The sequence below is a fragment of the Salmo salar genome, chromosome 21, assembly GCF_965601325.2.
Source record: "Salmo salar chromosome 21, fSalSal1, whole genome shotgun sequence".
NCBI classification, from domain to species: Eukaryota; Metazoa; Chordata; class Actinopteri; order Salmoniformes; family Salmonidae; genus Salmo; species Salmo salar.
In genome coordinates this window covers 57,872,883-57,889,212 of record NC_138311.1, presented here as the reverse complement: position 1 = coordinate 57,889,212, position 16,330 = coordinate 57,872,883, and the positions used below count along the sequence as shown (strand labels likewise).

At 46.1% G+C, this 16,330-nt stretch overlaps 1 protein-coding gene and 1 non-coding gene across 2 annotated transcripts in view; both read left to right on the top strand.

Moving 5' to 3' along the window:
• Positions 1–12,837, top strand: part of tspearb (thrombospondin-type laminin G domain and EAR repeats b) — a 38,793-nt gene extending 25,956 nt beyond the window's left edge. The window contains exons 9-11 of the mRNA XM_082967260.1: positions 5,405–5,583; positions 6,004–6,105; positions 8,040–12,837. Of these exons, the coding sequence (XP_082823386.1) occupies positions 5,405–5,583; positions 6,004–6,105; positions 8,040–8,193 (435 nt within the window). The 3' untranslated portion in view covers positions 8,194–12,837. The remainder of the gene's footprint in view (positions 1–5,404; positions 5,584–6,003; positions 6,106–8,039) is intronic.
• On the top strand, positions 10,181–10,256 carry trnaa-ugc (transfer RNA alanine (anticodon UGC)). The gene has a single exon. It is a non-coding gene; the product is annotated as a tRNA-Ala (tRNA).
• Positions 12,838–16,330: the final 3,493 nt, after the last annotated feature.

Below are 16,330 nucleotides of genomic sequence, written 5' to 3'. Positions count from 1 at the left end.
GTTCTAGGTCCATTGTCCCCAAATGCACCCTATTCCCTATATAGTGCATTACATTTGACGTGGGCTCATAGGGACTAGGGAACCATCTGGGGGCATAGGGTACCATCTGGGACTGAGCCTTAAAGATGACTATAGAAGGATGAATCAATAGACCTCTACCTGTGCTGTACGGTTTGAAAGCAAGGCAGGGTATAATTAACGATGAAGTACAAGTTAAATCACTTATCATCCTGTGTATATATCAACAGTAGACTGTAGTTGGTAAACCTTCCACCGCATGTCAGACATCAGAAAGACGTTTGGTCTCTGAGCTAGGGGGAATTCCAGCGTTGCAAGTTACGCTTGAAGCCATCGTTGGCTGTTTTGACAAGTTCTTTTAGGGTGGGTCAAAGAAAGGTGCATCCCAAATAGCACTTTTTTTAATCCCTACGTTCCCCATGGGCCCTGGTCAAAAAAGTAGTGCACTAAAATATGGAATAGGGTGGCATTTGGTATGCAGACTGAGACTCGACAGCTTTATGATGACATCAGACTGTTGCTCTAGTTTCTCCTGGCAGACTGAGGCTCTGCAGCTTTATGATGACATCAGACTGTTGCTCTAGTTTCTCCTGGCAGACAGAGACTCCGCAGCTTTATGATGACATCAGACTGTTGCTCTAGTTTCTCCTGGCAGACAGAGACTCCGCAGCTTTATGATGACATCAGACTGTTGCTCTAGTTTCTCCTGGCAGACTGAGACTCCGCAGCTTTATGATGACATCAGACTGTTGCTCTAGTTTCTCCTGGCAGACAGAGGCTCCGCAGCTTTATGATGACATCAGACTGTTGCTCTAGTTTCTCCTGGCAGACAGAGGCTCCGCAGCTTTATGATGACATCAGACTGTTGCTCTAGTTTCTCCTGGCAGACAGAGACTCTGCAGCTTTATGATGACATCAGACTGTTGCTCTAGTTTCTCCTGGCAGACTGAGACTCCGCAGCTTTATGATGACATCAGACTGTTGCTCTAGTTTCTCCTGGCAGACAGAGACTCCGCAGCTTTATGATGACATCAGACTGTTGCTCTAGTTTCTCCTGGCAGACTGAGACTCCGCAGCTTTATGATGACATCAGACTGTTGCTCTAGTTTCTCCTGGCAGACAGAGACTCCGCAGCTTTATGATGACATCAGACTGTTGCTCTAGTTTCTCCTGGCAGACAGAGACTCCGCAGCTTTATGATGACATCAGACTGTTGCTCTAGTTTCTCCTGGCAGACAGAGACTCTGCAGCTTTATGATGACATCAGACTGTTGCTCTAGTTTCTCCTGGCAGACAGAGACTCCGCAGCTTTATGATGACATCAGACTGTTGCTCTAGTTTCTCCTGGCAGACAGAGACTCCGCAGCTTTATGATGACATCAGACTGTTGCTCTAGTTTCTCCTGGCAGACTGAGACTCCGCAGCTTTATGATGACATCAGACTGTTGCTCTAGTTTCTCCTGGCAGACAGAGACTCCGCAGCTTTATGATGACATCAGACTGTTGCTCTAGTTTCTCCTGGCAGACAGAGACTCCGCAGCTTTATGATGACATCAGACTGTTGCTCTAGTTTCTCCTGGCAGACAGAGACTCCGCAGCTTTATGATGACATCAGACTGTTGCTCTAGTTTCTCCTGGCAGACTGAGGCTCTGCAGCTTTATGATGACATCAGACTGTTGCTCTAGTTTCTCCTGGCAGACTGAGACTCCGCAGCTTTATGATGACATCAGACTGTTGCTCTAGTTTCTCCTGGCAGACTGAGACTCTGCAGCTTTATGATGACATCAGACTGTTGCTCTAGTTTCTCCTGGCAGACTGAGACTCCGCAGCTTTATGATGACATCAGACTGTTGCTCTAGTTTCTCCTGGCAGACAGAGACTCCGCAGCTTTATGATGACATCAGACTGTTGCTCTAGTTTCTCCTGGCAGACTGAGACTCCGCAGCTTTATGATGACATCAGACTGTTGCTCTAGTTTCTCCTGGCAGACAGAGACTCCGCAGCTTTATGATGACATCAGACTGTTGCTCTAGTTTCTCCTGGCAGACAGAGACTCCGCAGCTTTATGATGACATCAGACTGTTGCTCTAGTTTCTCCTGGCAGACAGAGACTCCGCAGCTTTATGATGACATCAGACTGTTGCTCTAGTTTCTCCTGGCAGACAGAGACTCCGCAGCTTTATGATGACATCAGACTGTTGCTCTAGTTTCTCCTGGCAGACAGAGGCTCCGCAGCTTTATGATGACATCAGACTGTTGCTCTAGTTTCTCCTGGCAGACTGAGGCTCCGCAGCTTTATGATGACATCAGACTGTTGCTCTAGTTTCTCCTGGCAGACAGAGACTCTGCAGCTTTATGATGACATCAGACTGTTGCTCTAGTTTCTCCTGGCAGACAGAGACTCCGCAGCTTTATGATGACATCAGACTGTTGCTCTAGTTTCTCCTGGCAGACAGAGACTCCGCAGCTTTATGATGACATCAGACTGTTGCTCTAGTTTCTCCTGGCAGACAGAGACTCCGCAGCTTTATGATGACATCAGACTGTTGCTCTAGTTTCTCCTGGCAGACAGAGACTCCGCAGCTTTATGATGACATCAGACTGTTGCTCTAGTTTCTCCTGGCAGACTGAGACTCCGCAGCTTTATGATGACATCAGACTGTTGCTCTAGTTTCTCCTGGCAGACAGAGACTCCGCAGCTTTATGATGACATCAGACTGTTGCTCTAGTTTCTCCTGGCAGACAGAGACTCCGCAGCTTTATGATGACATCAGACTGTTGCTCTAGTTTCTCCTGGCAGACAGAGACTCTGCAGCTTTATGATGACATCAGACTGTTGCTCTAGTTTCTCCTGGCAGACTGAGGCTCTGCAGCTTTATGATGACATCAGACTGTTGCTCTAGTTTCTCCTGGCAGACAGAGACTCTGCAGCTTTATGATGACATCAGACTGTTGCTCTAGTTTCTCCTGGCAGACAGAGACTCCGCAGCTTTATGATGACATCAGACTGTTGCTCTAGTTTCTCCTGGCAGACAGAGACTCCGCAGCTTTATGATGACATCAGACTGTTGCTCTAGTTTCTCCTGGCAGACAGAGACTCTGCAGCTTTATGATGACATCAGACTGTTGCTCTAGTTTCTCCTGGCAGACAGAGACTCCGCAGCTTTATGATGACATCAGACTGTTGCTCTAGTTTCTCCTGGCAGACAGAGACTCCGCAGCTTTATGATGACATCAGACTGTTGCTCTAGTTTCTCCTGGCAGACTGACCGTTTATCCTGTACATAACACCACACGATGATACCACCAATCATTAGTCAGGCTGTTTCTTCTCCAGTAAATGTCCCGAATGTCTGAATCTGAGCTAATCTGAGAGAAAGTTAACCCAGAACTGTACTGAACAAAAATATAAATGAAACATGCAACAATTTCAAAGATTTGGAAGAACTGGGACCTTTTCAGCTTCCAGGAATTGTGTACAGGTCCTTGCGACACGGGGCTGTGTATTATCATGCTGAAACATGAGGTTGATGGCGGTGGATGAATGGCACGACAATGGGCCTCAGGATCTCGTCACGGTATCTCTGTGCATTCAAATTTCCATTGATAAAATGCAATTGTGTTTGTTGTCCGTAGTTTATGCCTGCCCATACCATAACCCCACCTCCACCATGGGGCCCATACCATAACCCCACCTCCACCATGGGGCCCATACCATAACCCCACCTCCACCATGGGGCCCATACCATAACCCCACCTCCACCATGGGGCCCATACCATAACCCCACCTCCGCCATGGGGCCCATACCATAACCCCACCTCCACCATGGGGCCCATACCATAACCCCACCTCCACCATGGGGCCCATACCATAACCCCACCTCCACCATGGGGCCCATACCATAACCCCACCGCCACCATGGGGCCCATACCATAACCCCACCTCCACCATGGGGCCCATACCATAACCCCACCTCCACCATGGGGCCCATACCATAACCCCACCTCCACCATGGGGCCCATACCATAACCCCACCTCCACCATGGGGCCCATACCATAACCCCACCTCCACCATGGGGCCCATACCATAACCCCACCTCCACCATGGGGCCCATACCATAACCCCACCTCCACCATGGGGCCCATACCATAACCCCACCTCCACCATGGGGCCCATACCATAACCCCACCTCCACCATGGGGCCCATACCATAACCCCACCTCCACCATGGGGCCCATACCATAACCCCACCGCCACCATGGGGCCCATACCATAACCCCACCTCCACCATGGGGCCCATACCATATCCCCACCTCCACCATGGGGCCCATACCATAACCCCACCTCCACCATGGGGCCCATACCATAACCCCACCTCCACCATGGGGCCCATACCATAACCCCACCTCCACCATGGGGCCCATACCATAACCCCACCGCCACCATGGGGCCCATACCATAACCCCACCTCCACCATGGGGCCCATACCATAACCCCACCTCCACCATGGGGCCCATACCATAACCCCACCTCCACCATGGGGCCCATACCATAACCCCACCTCCACCATGGGGCCCCATACCATAACCACCACCTCCACCATGGGGCCCATACCATAACCCCACCTCCACCATGGGGCCCATACCATAACCCCACCTCCACCATGGGGCCCATTCCATAACCCCACCTCCACCATGGGGCCCATACCATAACCCCACCTCCACCATGGGGCCCATACCATAACCCCACCTCCACCATGGGGCCCCATACCATAACCACCCCCTCCACCATGGGGCCCATACCATAACCCCACCTCCACCATGGGGCCCATACCATAACCCCACCTCCACCATGGGGCCCATACCATAACCCCACCTCCACCATGGGGCCCATACCATAACCCCACCTCCACCATGGGGCCCATACCATAACCCCACCTCCACCATGGGGCACTCTGTTCATAACGTTGACATCAGCAAACCGCTCGCCAACACGACGCCGTACACGCGGTCTACGGTTGGTCGCTCCCTTAACTTTACCCATCTGTGGCATTGTGTTGCCCATTTTAAAGTGGCCTTTTATTGTCCCCCAGCACAAGGTGCACCTGTGTAATGATCATGCTGTTTTAATCAGCTTCTCGATATGCCACACCTGTCAGGTGGATGGATTATCTTGGCAAACGAGAAATGCCCCACTAACAGGGATGTAAACAAATTTGTACACAAAATTTGAGAGAAATAAGCTTTTTGTGCGAATGGAACATTTCTGGGATGTTTTATTTCAGCTCATGAAACATGGGACCAACACTTTACATGTCGTTATATATTTATGTTCAGTGTAGATATTCCTACCTCTCTGTTCTGTTGACCTCTAACCCCTGCAGACGGTGGGAGCGACGGACTGGGAGATGTTCCAGATAGGGGATCGGTACTTCCTGGCGGTGGCTAACGGACAGAAACTGAACGAGAGAGGCCCTAGTCACTACAACATCAACTCGACCATCTACGAGCTGAACATGATCACACAGACCTTCATCAAGTTCCAGGACATCGTCACAAACAGGTTAGTCCACTGAGCCACATCAGAGGGCATTCAGTCCTCTATAAAAGCCTCGTTTTTTTATCCTTTATAATGTATTCTTTACCTCTTTGTCCGCTCTCCCATTCAATTTAAACAACTTTATCCCCCTTTGGAGCGATGCGTCAGACACATGAACAACAAACCTGGTTCACACCTGGTACACTCCTGGTACACACCTGGTACACTCCTGGTACACACCTGGTACAAACCTTGTACACTCCTGGTACACACCTGGTACACACCTGGTACACACCTGGTACAAACCTGGTACACTCCTGGTTTACACCTGGTTTACACCTGGTACCCTCCTGGTACACACCTGGTACACTCCTGGTACGAACCTGGTACACTCCTGGTACAATCCTGGTGCCTAAACTCTCCCCTGTGTTTTGATCTTTGCAGTGCGGTGGACTGGGAATTCTTCTCGGTGGGTGAAGAGAAGTTCCTTGTTGTGGCCAATTCTCACGATGGATCCTCGTACTCTTTAAACAGTGTTATATACAGGTGAGGTATTCTTTAAACAGTGTTATATACAGGTGAGGTACTCTTTAAACAGTGTTATATTCAGGTGAGGTACTCTTTAAACAGTGTTATATACAGGTGAGGTATTCTTTAAACAGTGTTATATACAGGTGAGGTACTCTTTAAACAGTGTTATATACAGGTGAGGTACTCTTTAAACAGTGTTATATACAGGTGAGGTACTCTTTAAACAGTGTTATATACAGGTGAGGTACTCTTTAAACAGTGTTATATACAGGTGAGGTATTCTTTAAACAGTGTTATATACAGGTGAGGTATTCTTTAAACAGTGTTATATACAGGTGAGGTACTCTTTAAACAGTGTTATATACAGGTGAGGTACTCTTTAAACAGTGTTATATACAGGTGAGGTATTCTTTAAACAGTGTTATATACAGGTGAGGTATTCTTTACAGTATTATATACAGGTGAGGTACTCTTTAAACAGTGTTATATACAGGTGAGGTACTCATTAAACAGTGTTATATACAGGTGAGGTACTCATTAAACAGTGTTATATACAGGTGAGGTACTCATTAAACAGTGTTATATACAGGTGAGGTATTCTTTAAACAGTGTTATATACAGGTGAGGTATTCTTTAAACAGTGTTATATACAGGTGAGGTACTCTTTAAACAGTGTTATATACAGGTGAGGTGCTCTTTAAACAGTGTTATATACAGGTGAGGTATTCTTTAAACAGTGTTATATACAGGTGAGGTATTCTTTAAACAGTGTTATATACAGGTGAGGTATTCTTTAAACAGTGTTATATACAGGTGAGGTACTCTTTAAACAGTGTTATATACAGGTGAGGTATTCTTTAAACAATGTTATATACAGGTGAGGTATTCTTTAAACAGTGTTATATACAGGTGAGGTACTCTTTAAACAGTGTTATATACAGGTGAGGTATTCTTTAAACAGTGTTATATACAGGTGAGGTGCTCTTTAAACAGTGTTATATACAGGTGAGGTACTCTTTAAACAGTGTTATATACAGGTGAGGTACTCTTTAAACAGTGTTATATACAGGTGAGGTATTCTTTAAACAGTGTTATATACAGGTGAGGTACTCTTTAAACAGTGTTATATACAGGTGAGGTACTCTTTAAACAGTGTTATATACAGGTGAGGTACTCTTTAAACAGTGTTATATACAGGTGAGGTACTCTTTAAACAGTGTTATATACAGGTGAGGTATTCTTTAAACAGTGTTATATACAGGTGAGGTACTCTTTAAACAGTGTTATATACAGGTGAGGTACTCTTTAAACAGTGTTATATACAGGTGAGGTATTCTTTAAACAGTGTTATATACAGGTGAGGTATTCTTTAAACAGTGTTATATACAGGTGAGGTACTCTTTAAACAGTGTTATATACAGGTGAGGTATTCTTTAAACAGTGTTATATACAGGTGAGGTATTCTTTAAACAGTGTTATATACAGGTGAGGTACTCTTTAAACAGTGTTATATACAGGTGAGGTACTCTTTAAACAGTGTTATATACAGGTGAGGTATTCTTTACAGTATTATATACAGGTGAGGTACTCTTTAAACAGTGTTATATACAGGTGAGGTATTCTTTAAACAGTGTTATATACAGGTGAGTTATTCTTTAAACAGTGTTATATACAGGTGAGGTACTCTTTAAACAGTGTTATATACAGATGAGGTATTCTTTAAACAGTGTTATATACAGGTGAGGTACTCTTTAAACAGTGTTATATACAGGTGAGGTATTCTTTAAACAGTGTTATATACAGGTGAGGTGCTCTTTAAACAGTGTTATATACAGGTGAGGTATTCTTTAAACAGTGTTATATACAGGTGAGGTATTCTTTAAACAGTGTTATATACAGGTGAGGTATTCTTTAGTTGAACCTATTTCCTGCTGTACTTGTCCCTCCAGGTGGCAGGGATATGAGGGTTTTGTCCCGATCCACCGGCTCCCTACCATCGGCTGTACGGACTGGGAGTATTTCAATACCACAGCAGGCTCCTTTCTCGTCTATTCCAGTGCCACCTCTCCCCTGTCTAAAGTCTTCAGACTGAAGACTTACTGATTCCTCACTGTTCGTGACGCTCCGCTATCTGAGAAACACGACGTAGTGGGGATGAATTACAGATTATTCTTGTCTTGCCTGGATAGACTCAGGTTCGTTTTTCCTCTCCAAGTTGTGTCTGAGATCCAAAGACTGTGGAAACAGAATATACGACTTTTTTTCTTTTTTTTAAATGACGAGAGAGATGTCGTCGCAGCATGAGAGAGTGGGGGAAATGAGGGGAAGGAAAGTGTGATGTCGGTTTGTAAACAACTTTACGCTATAAGAGGGACAAGTTTTAAAGTTCATTCGCCACTTGAACGGGATACTACAGGTGTAAAACAGTACGGCGGAATTCACTGAGAGCTCCACAATTCAGTGATGATAATAATATAGATGAAAAATAGAATAAAACATTAAAGTAAGAATAACGATTTTGAGTTAAAGAAACATGAGAATGCAAGTATTTACAGGTCAGTACCAGTTCCTTATTCAATGGGGGTCCTGGAGTGGTTGAGGTAGGTTTATACATAGGAAGTGATTGGTCGTAGGATGCACATGTAAACAGGGCTGAAAGGCGACTGGTAGCAAGAGTATATAGATATTTATGATAATATAGAGGTATTTATTATAATCTGCAACATTTCAACTTTTAAAATACCAAGAGTCCTTGTAATTTACAGCGTTGGCCTCACTCGGTCAACAAAACATTTTGCTAAAGTTGCCCAATTAGCTGGAAGGATGAGGGGAAAAGTTCTTTGTGTCACGCAGTGCTCAAGTTTATAACGTCTGTCAGTCAAAACCCCATACAGAGCTGTGATGTCACAGAGCCAGAGCTGTGATGTCACAGAGCCAGAGCTGTGATGTCACAGAGCCAGAGCTGTGATGTCACGTATAGCACGTCACTGTACAGACACTGCGTTCCAATTTAGGCGTTTATCAGTGCCCAAATCTGATTTTTTCAATCCGTGTACGAGTGCAAAAAGGGTCCTTCGTGATGTGGACACCCGAGGAACTTGAAGCTCTTGACACTCCACTGCGGCCCCGTTGATGTGGATGGGGGTGTACACCCCCTCCTGTTTCCTGTTTCCTGTAGTCCACCATCAGCTCCGAAAGTCCACCATTAGCTCCTGTAGTCCACCATTAGCTCCTGTAGTCCACCATTAGCTCCTGTAGTCCACCATTAGCGCCTGTAGTCCACCATTAGCTCCTGTAGTCCACCATTAGCTCCTGTAGTCCACCATCAGCTCCTGTAGTCCACCATCAGCTCCTGTAGTCCACCATTAGCTCCTGTAGTCCACCATTAGCTCCTGTAGTCCACCATTAGCTCCTGTAGTCCACCATTAGCTCCTGTAGTCCACCATTAGCTCTTGTAGTCCACCATTAGCTCCTGTAGTCCACCATTAGCTCCTGTAATCCACCATTAGCTCCTGTAGTCCACCATCAGCTCCTGTAGTCCACCATCAGCTCCTGTAGTCCACCATCAGCTCCTGTAGTCCATCAGCTCCTGTAGTCCACCATCAGCTCCTGTAGTCCACCATCAGCTCCTGTAGTCCACCATCAGCTCCTGTAGTCCACCATTAGCTCCTTGGTCTTACTGACGTTGAGAGAGAGGAGGTGGTTGTCCAGGAACCACACTGACAGTTCTCTGACCTCCTCCCCGTATGGCTGTCTCATCACGTCTACCAACCGTCCCAACCGTCGTGTCGTCAGCAAACTTGATGATGGAGTTGGAGTCATGCACGGCAACACACAGTCGTTGGTAAACAGGAAGTACAGGAGGGGGCTAAGCACACACCCCTGAGTTGAGGGTCAGCTTAGCGGAGGTGTTGTTGCCTACCCTTACCACCTGGGGGCGGCCTATCAGGAAGTCCAGGATCCAGTTACAGAGGGAGGTGTTTAAACCCAGGGTCCTTAGCTTGGTGACAAGTTTGTAATGGGGGGAGAGGGCAGTGTGAAGTGCAATTGAGATTGCATCGTCTGTGGATCTGTTGAGGCGGTGTGCAGAGCCTTCCCTGTGGCTCAGTTGGTAGAGCATGGTGTTTGCAACGCCAAGGTTGTGGGTTCGATTCCCACGGGGGGCCAGTACAACAACAACAAAAAATCTATGAAATGTATGCATTCACTACTGTAAGTCGCTCTGGATAAGAGCGTCTGCTAAATGACTAAAATGTAAATGTAAAAATGGTGTGTAAATTGGAGTGGCTCTAGGGTGTCTGGGATGATGGAGTTGAAGTGAGCCATAACCAGCCTCTCAAAGCACTTCATGATTACAGATGTGAATGATACAGGGCGGTTAGTCATTGTGACATAAAGCCTCAGAGTTCTTAGGAACAGGAATGATGGTGGTCAGTTTAAAACATGTGGGGATTACAGACTGGAACAAGGAGAGGTTCAAAATTACCCTGAAGATGTCTGCCAGCTGCTCTGAGAACGCGCCCTGGAATATCGCCTGGCTCCGTGGCCTTGAGAGGTTGACCGGATTAAAAACCTTACGTCTGCCTTGGAGAGCAAGATCACCCGGTCCTCTGGGACGGCGTGGGTTCTCGTGCACGGCTCAGTGTTGCTTTGTTGAAACGTGCATAAAATGCATTGAGTTCGTCTGGTAAAGAGGTATCGTAATAGGATTCAACCTTGTTCCTTTAGAGGGCGTAATTTACCTTTTCTCATTTAAATCATAAGACCACATAACCAAATTAATGTATACACCTTTATATAAAAATGAAATTATTCTAAAGGGCGCAATATGACCTAATAAACAGATATTTGCATAACCAAAGAAAGATAGAAACTGTCTCTAACAGGGGAAGAAAGAGAAGATGGAATGTGCGCTGTTTGTTTGTTTGTTTGTTTGTTGTAATTTACAACTTCATATAAAGCTTGAGAGTTAAACGGAACTGCTTCAGCAAAGACACATGGGAAAGGAGAAGTGTGTTGGTCTGGAAATAACAGCTGAATAGAAAGCATGAGAATGAGATTCAAATGTAGGGTGTGTCAGTGGCCCAGTGCTACCAAAGATTTTAATCTGGGTATGATCTACTATGAAACTGAACTGCTATAGCAAAGGAATCCAAGCTGGACAATTACCTAACAGTTAGTCTCTCGTGTCATGACAGACTTCTAGGTTCCCGAGATGACAGACTTCTAGGTTCCCGAGATGACAGACTTCTAGGTTCCCGAGATGACAGACTTCTAGGTTCCCGAGATGACAGACTTCTAGGTTCCCGAGATGACAGACTTCTAGGTCCCGAGATGACAGACTTCTAGGTTCCCGAGATGACAGACTTCTAGGTTCCCGAGATGACAGACTTCTAGGTTCCCGAGATGACAGACTTCTAGGTTCCCGAGATGACAGACTTCTAGGTTCCGAGATGACAGACTTCTAGGTTCCCGAGATGACAGACTTCTAGGTTCCCGAGATGACAGACTTCTAGGTTCCCGAGATGACAGACTTCTAGGTCCCGAGATGACAGACTTCTAGGTTCCCGAGATGACAGACTTCTAGGTTCCCGAGATGACAGACTTCTAGGTTCCCGAGATGACAGACTTCTAGGTTCCCGAGATGACAGACTTCTAGGTTCCCGAGATGACAGACTTCTAGGTTCCGAGATGACAGACTTCAAAGTCTAAAACGACATTGTATTTATAATATTGAGTCGTCATTTTTTTTGCTTTGCATTGCATTCAAATTGAAGGCTTGAATTCTTGATTGGCTCTAGAATAAACGTGAGAGTTTTATACCGTGCCATGACTTTTAGCTGCTGTCTTCCCATTGTAATAATATAGCTCGTAAATAATTACAATATTATCATAATTAAAAAAAATAATATCTCTTTTATATGTGGTTATTTACAGTAATTTATTAGCTTAACTAGAAACATTTGATGGGTTTCACATATTATGTCAATGTGTTAAAGGATACCATCATGCACTGCATCTAAATACACTTGTATGTTATATGGGTATCTGACGTTCATCAATGTAAAAATGAAGAAATATTAATGTTGTTGTCCAGGAAATATATAGAGTCCTTCATTTGTCCTGTCTAGATAGGGAATATCACAAGCAAAATCAGGTGTTTTATGTTTATGGTGCAGTGTATGTTAAACATGAAAAGTGTATACTTTGTTGGACAATTCTGTGCATTATCTGTACTGCCTACTAATGCTATTCTGTACCCGCTTACACTGTACATCCTGAACATATAAGCTACTGAGGAAAGGTTCCTGCATTCACCACCCTATGAGTGGGCTAGCTATAATATGTGTTCTTGTAGTTCAAAATGTTGTTTTAAATAAAAATTATTTATACTCTTTGTGTCTTTTACAATGATTTAAATACAATTTTGTGACTTTGGCCCAACATACCAGCTGCTCTGGTCGTCTTGTGTTTCTGTTACTGTAGAGCTGTGCCACCTGCTGGTGATGTGATCAGTGATTTATATATATACACTAGATGACTTGTAGAGGGTGGTGTTTTGATGCCACCGTGCCTCCATCTTGGCTCTCCCCCACCAGTGTTTTAATGCCACCGCGCCTCCATCTTGGCTCTCCCCCACCAGTGTTTTGATGCCACCGTGCCTCCATCTTGGCTCTCCCCCACCAGTGTTTTAATGCCACCGTGCCTCCATCTTGGCTCTCCCCCACCAGTGTTATGATGCCACCGCGCCTCCATCTTGGCTCTCCCCCACCAGTGTTTTAATGCCACCGCGCCTCCATCTTGGCTCAGCCCCCACCAGTGTTTTGACGCCGCCGTGCCTCCATCTTGGCTCAGCCCCCACCAGTGTTTTGATGCCGCCGCGCCTCCATCTTGGCTCAGCCCCCACCAGTGTTTTGACGCCGCCGCGCCTCCATCTTGGCTCAGCCCCCACCAGTGTTTTGATGCCGCCGCGCCTCCATCTTGGCTCTCCCCCACCAGTGTTTTGATGCCGCCGCGCCTCCATCTTGGCTCTCTCTCACCAGTGTTTTGATGCCAACGTGCCTCCATCTTGGCTCTCCCCCACCAGTGTTTTGATGCCAACGTGCCTCCATCTTGGCTCTCTCTCACCAGTGTTTTGATGCCGCCGTGCCTCCATCTTGGCTCTCCCCCAGCAGTGTTTTGATGCCACCGTGCCTCCATCTTGGCTCTCCCCCACCAGTGTTTTGATGCCACCGCGCCTCCATCTTGGCTCTCCCCCACCAGTGTTTTGATGCCGCCGCGCCTCCATCTTGGCTCTCCCCCACCAGTGTTTTGATGCCACCGTGCCTCCATCTTGGCTCTCCCCCATCAGTGTTTTGATGCCACCGTGCCTCCATCTTGGCTCTCCCCCCACTGGTGTAAAACATATTTTGGAAGTTATAGTAATGCATGTATTAATGTCTACATGTGTTTTTTTCCATGTTTATTCTATTATAGACACCTTAACGCATACTTTTACATTATATTATGTGAGCTGAACATACAAATTCTAAAATATATTAAAAAAAATTCTTAAAGTTCTGATGTTACTGTCCCCACTACAACAACAAAATACTGAAATACATGTTATTTTGTCCTTGAAATACTGTGGAATTCCATTCATTCCTTTGGAGGGCTGCTTAAAGCCTCTCATTGGCTAGTGCATAGCATCAGCATTCCAGGGTAGATCCTTGGATAGGATACATAAACTCGCTTTCAAAGACAAGGAGACATGACTATTTATCAAGTGACATTTTCTGCACAACAGGTCCTGCATAGTTCCTCTGTTTTCAGGTCAGAAGTAAAAGTTTTCACTTCTGAATCCTGTCATGAAGAAGTTATTTTAGGAAAAGCGAAATGTATTTAAGGCTGGCTACATATTTAACTTGTCTCTATTCACAGTATGTATCGAAGGACCCGCTTTTGAAGGTAGGAAAGCCATCTATATGCTTTCTTGATCAAAGATATTTAGAACTAATTCAAGATGGTTCATCTGTCGTTTACAGTGGGAGCAAATTAATCATAGTGGGCAGAGCCAAGCACGAGCTAGCGAGATCCTATTGGCGCGTTCTAGCATGTATTTTCATATTTACGTTAGGGGACGCCTCCTCTGTGAAGTGCGTGTCAATTCGACCTTGCACTGCTTCTAAACAACGCCATTTTTAAAGACTTTGGCAAAGTGTCAAATCTGTAAAATGTTGTGCACTGTGTTCATAACAGATATTAGGTTTGGGAACAGAAAAATTTATTGAGATCAGATGTATTGAGATCGGATGTTTTTGAGATCAGATGTTTTTTGAGATCAGATGTTTTTTGAGATCGGATGTTTTTAAGATCAGATGTTACCATCGATGAGAAAATGATCAGAATGTCAGCTCAGTTTAGCTTAGTTCCATCCTCTCTCACAACTCGAGTCTGAAACCAAGATGGCGGCGTACTGGATGGCCGCTGTTATGCAAGCTCCAACCTAACTTAGCTATTTTCAGATTATGTTGTTTAAATTTTCGTAATGTATCCGCAATTATTTCTTACAACCAACAAGAACTCGTGAACATTAGCTCAGCGGATACTTACCCCAATTCTGGCTTCTACTTCGACTCACTCCAGCGCAGTGGGATTGGCGACTTACCGTTCACCCCTTCTTGGATTTACATGGCAGTCAAATGCCGACCTTTCTACCTCCCGAGGGAGTTTTCAGCTGTAATCATGACTGTTGTATACATTCCACCTCGGGATAAGAAAAATAACAAGCTGGCACGTAACGAACTGTACACGGCTATATATCAGCACGAAAACCTACGTCCAGAGACTGCTTTTGTGGTTGCCGCTGATTTTAATTACACGTCACTAAGACACGTGATGCTCAACTTCCATCAACATGTATCCAATGCCACTAGGGGGCGAAAAAGTACATTTTTACATTTTAGTCATTTTAGCAGACGCTTCTTATCCAGAGCGACTTACAGTAGTGAATGCATACATGTCATACATTTCATACGTTTTTTTTTCTCCGTACTGGTCCCCCCCCGTGGGAATCGAACCCACAACCCTGGCGTTGCAAACACCATGCTCTACCAACTGAGCCACAAGTAATAGACCACTGTTATTTTACCCACAAACAAGCATACAAGGCCCTCCCTCATCCACCATTTGTAAAATCAGATCATGACTCCGTACTCCTGCTTCCTGTTTACAAGCAGAAACTCAAAACAGGAAGTACACGAAATGGTTACCAGAATCAGAGATTATGCTGCAGGACTGCTTAGCTAACGCTGATTGGAATAGGTTTTAGAGATTCCGCCCGTAACATTGACGAGCTAACAACCTCCGGCTTCATTAGAAAACGCATCGGCGACCTCGTCCCCAAGGTGAGGGTTCGCTGCTTCACCAATCAAAAGCCCTGGATTAACACCGAGGTTGGCGCTAAACTAAAGGACAGGGCTACCGCACACGGAGCTATCGTAGACAACACTGACGCTACGGCCGAGGACAGGAATTAGGAAAAGAAGTCCCGCTACAGGAGGATGAGGGGAGAATACCCCCTCCCACCACCATACAGGAGGATAGGGTGAGAGTACCCCTCCCACCACCATACAGGAGGATAGGGTGAGAGTACCCCCCCTCCCACCATACAGGAGGATAGGGTGAGAGTACCCCTCCCACCACCATACAGGAGGATAGGGTGAGAGTACCCCCCCTCCCACCACCATACAGGAGGATAGGGTGAGAGTACCCCTCCCACCACCATACAGGAGGATAGGGGAGAATACCCCCTCCCACCACCATACAGGAGGATAGGGTGAGAGTACCCCCCTCCCACCACCATACAGGAGGATAGGGTGAGAGTACCCCCCCTCCCACCACCATACAGGAGGATAGGGTGAGAGTACCCCCCCTCCCACCACCATACAGGAGGATAGGGTGAGAGTAACCCCCCCTCCCACCACCATACAGGAGGATAGGGTGAGAGTAACCCCCCTCCCACCACCATACAGGAGGATAGGGTGAGAGTACCCCTCCCACCACCATACAGGAGGATAGGGTGAGAGTACCCCCCCTCCCACCACCATACAGGAGGATAGGGTGAGAGTACCCCTCCCACCACCATACAGGAGGAAAAGGGGAGAGTACCCCCCCTCCCACCACCATACAGGAGGATAGGGGGAGAGTACCCCCCCTCCCACCACCATACAGGAGGATAAGGGGAGAGTACCCCCCCTCC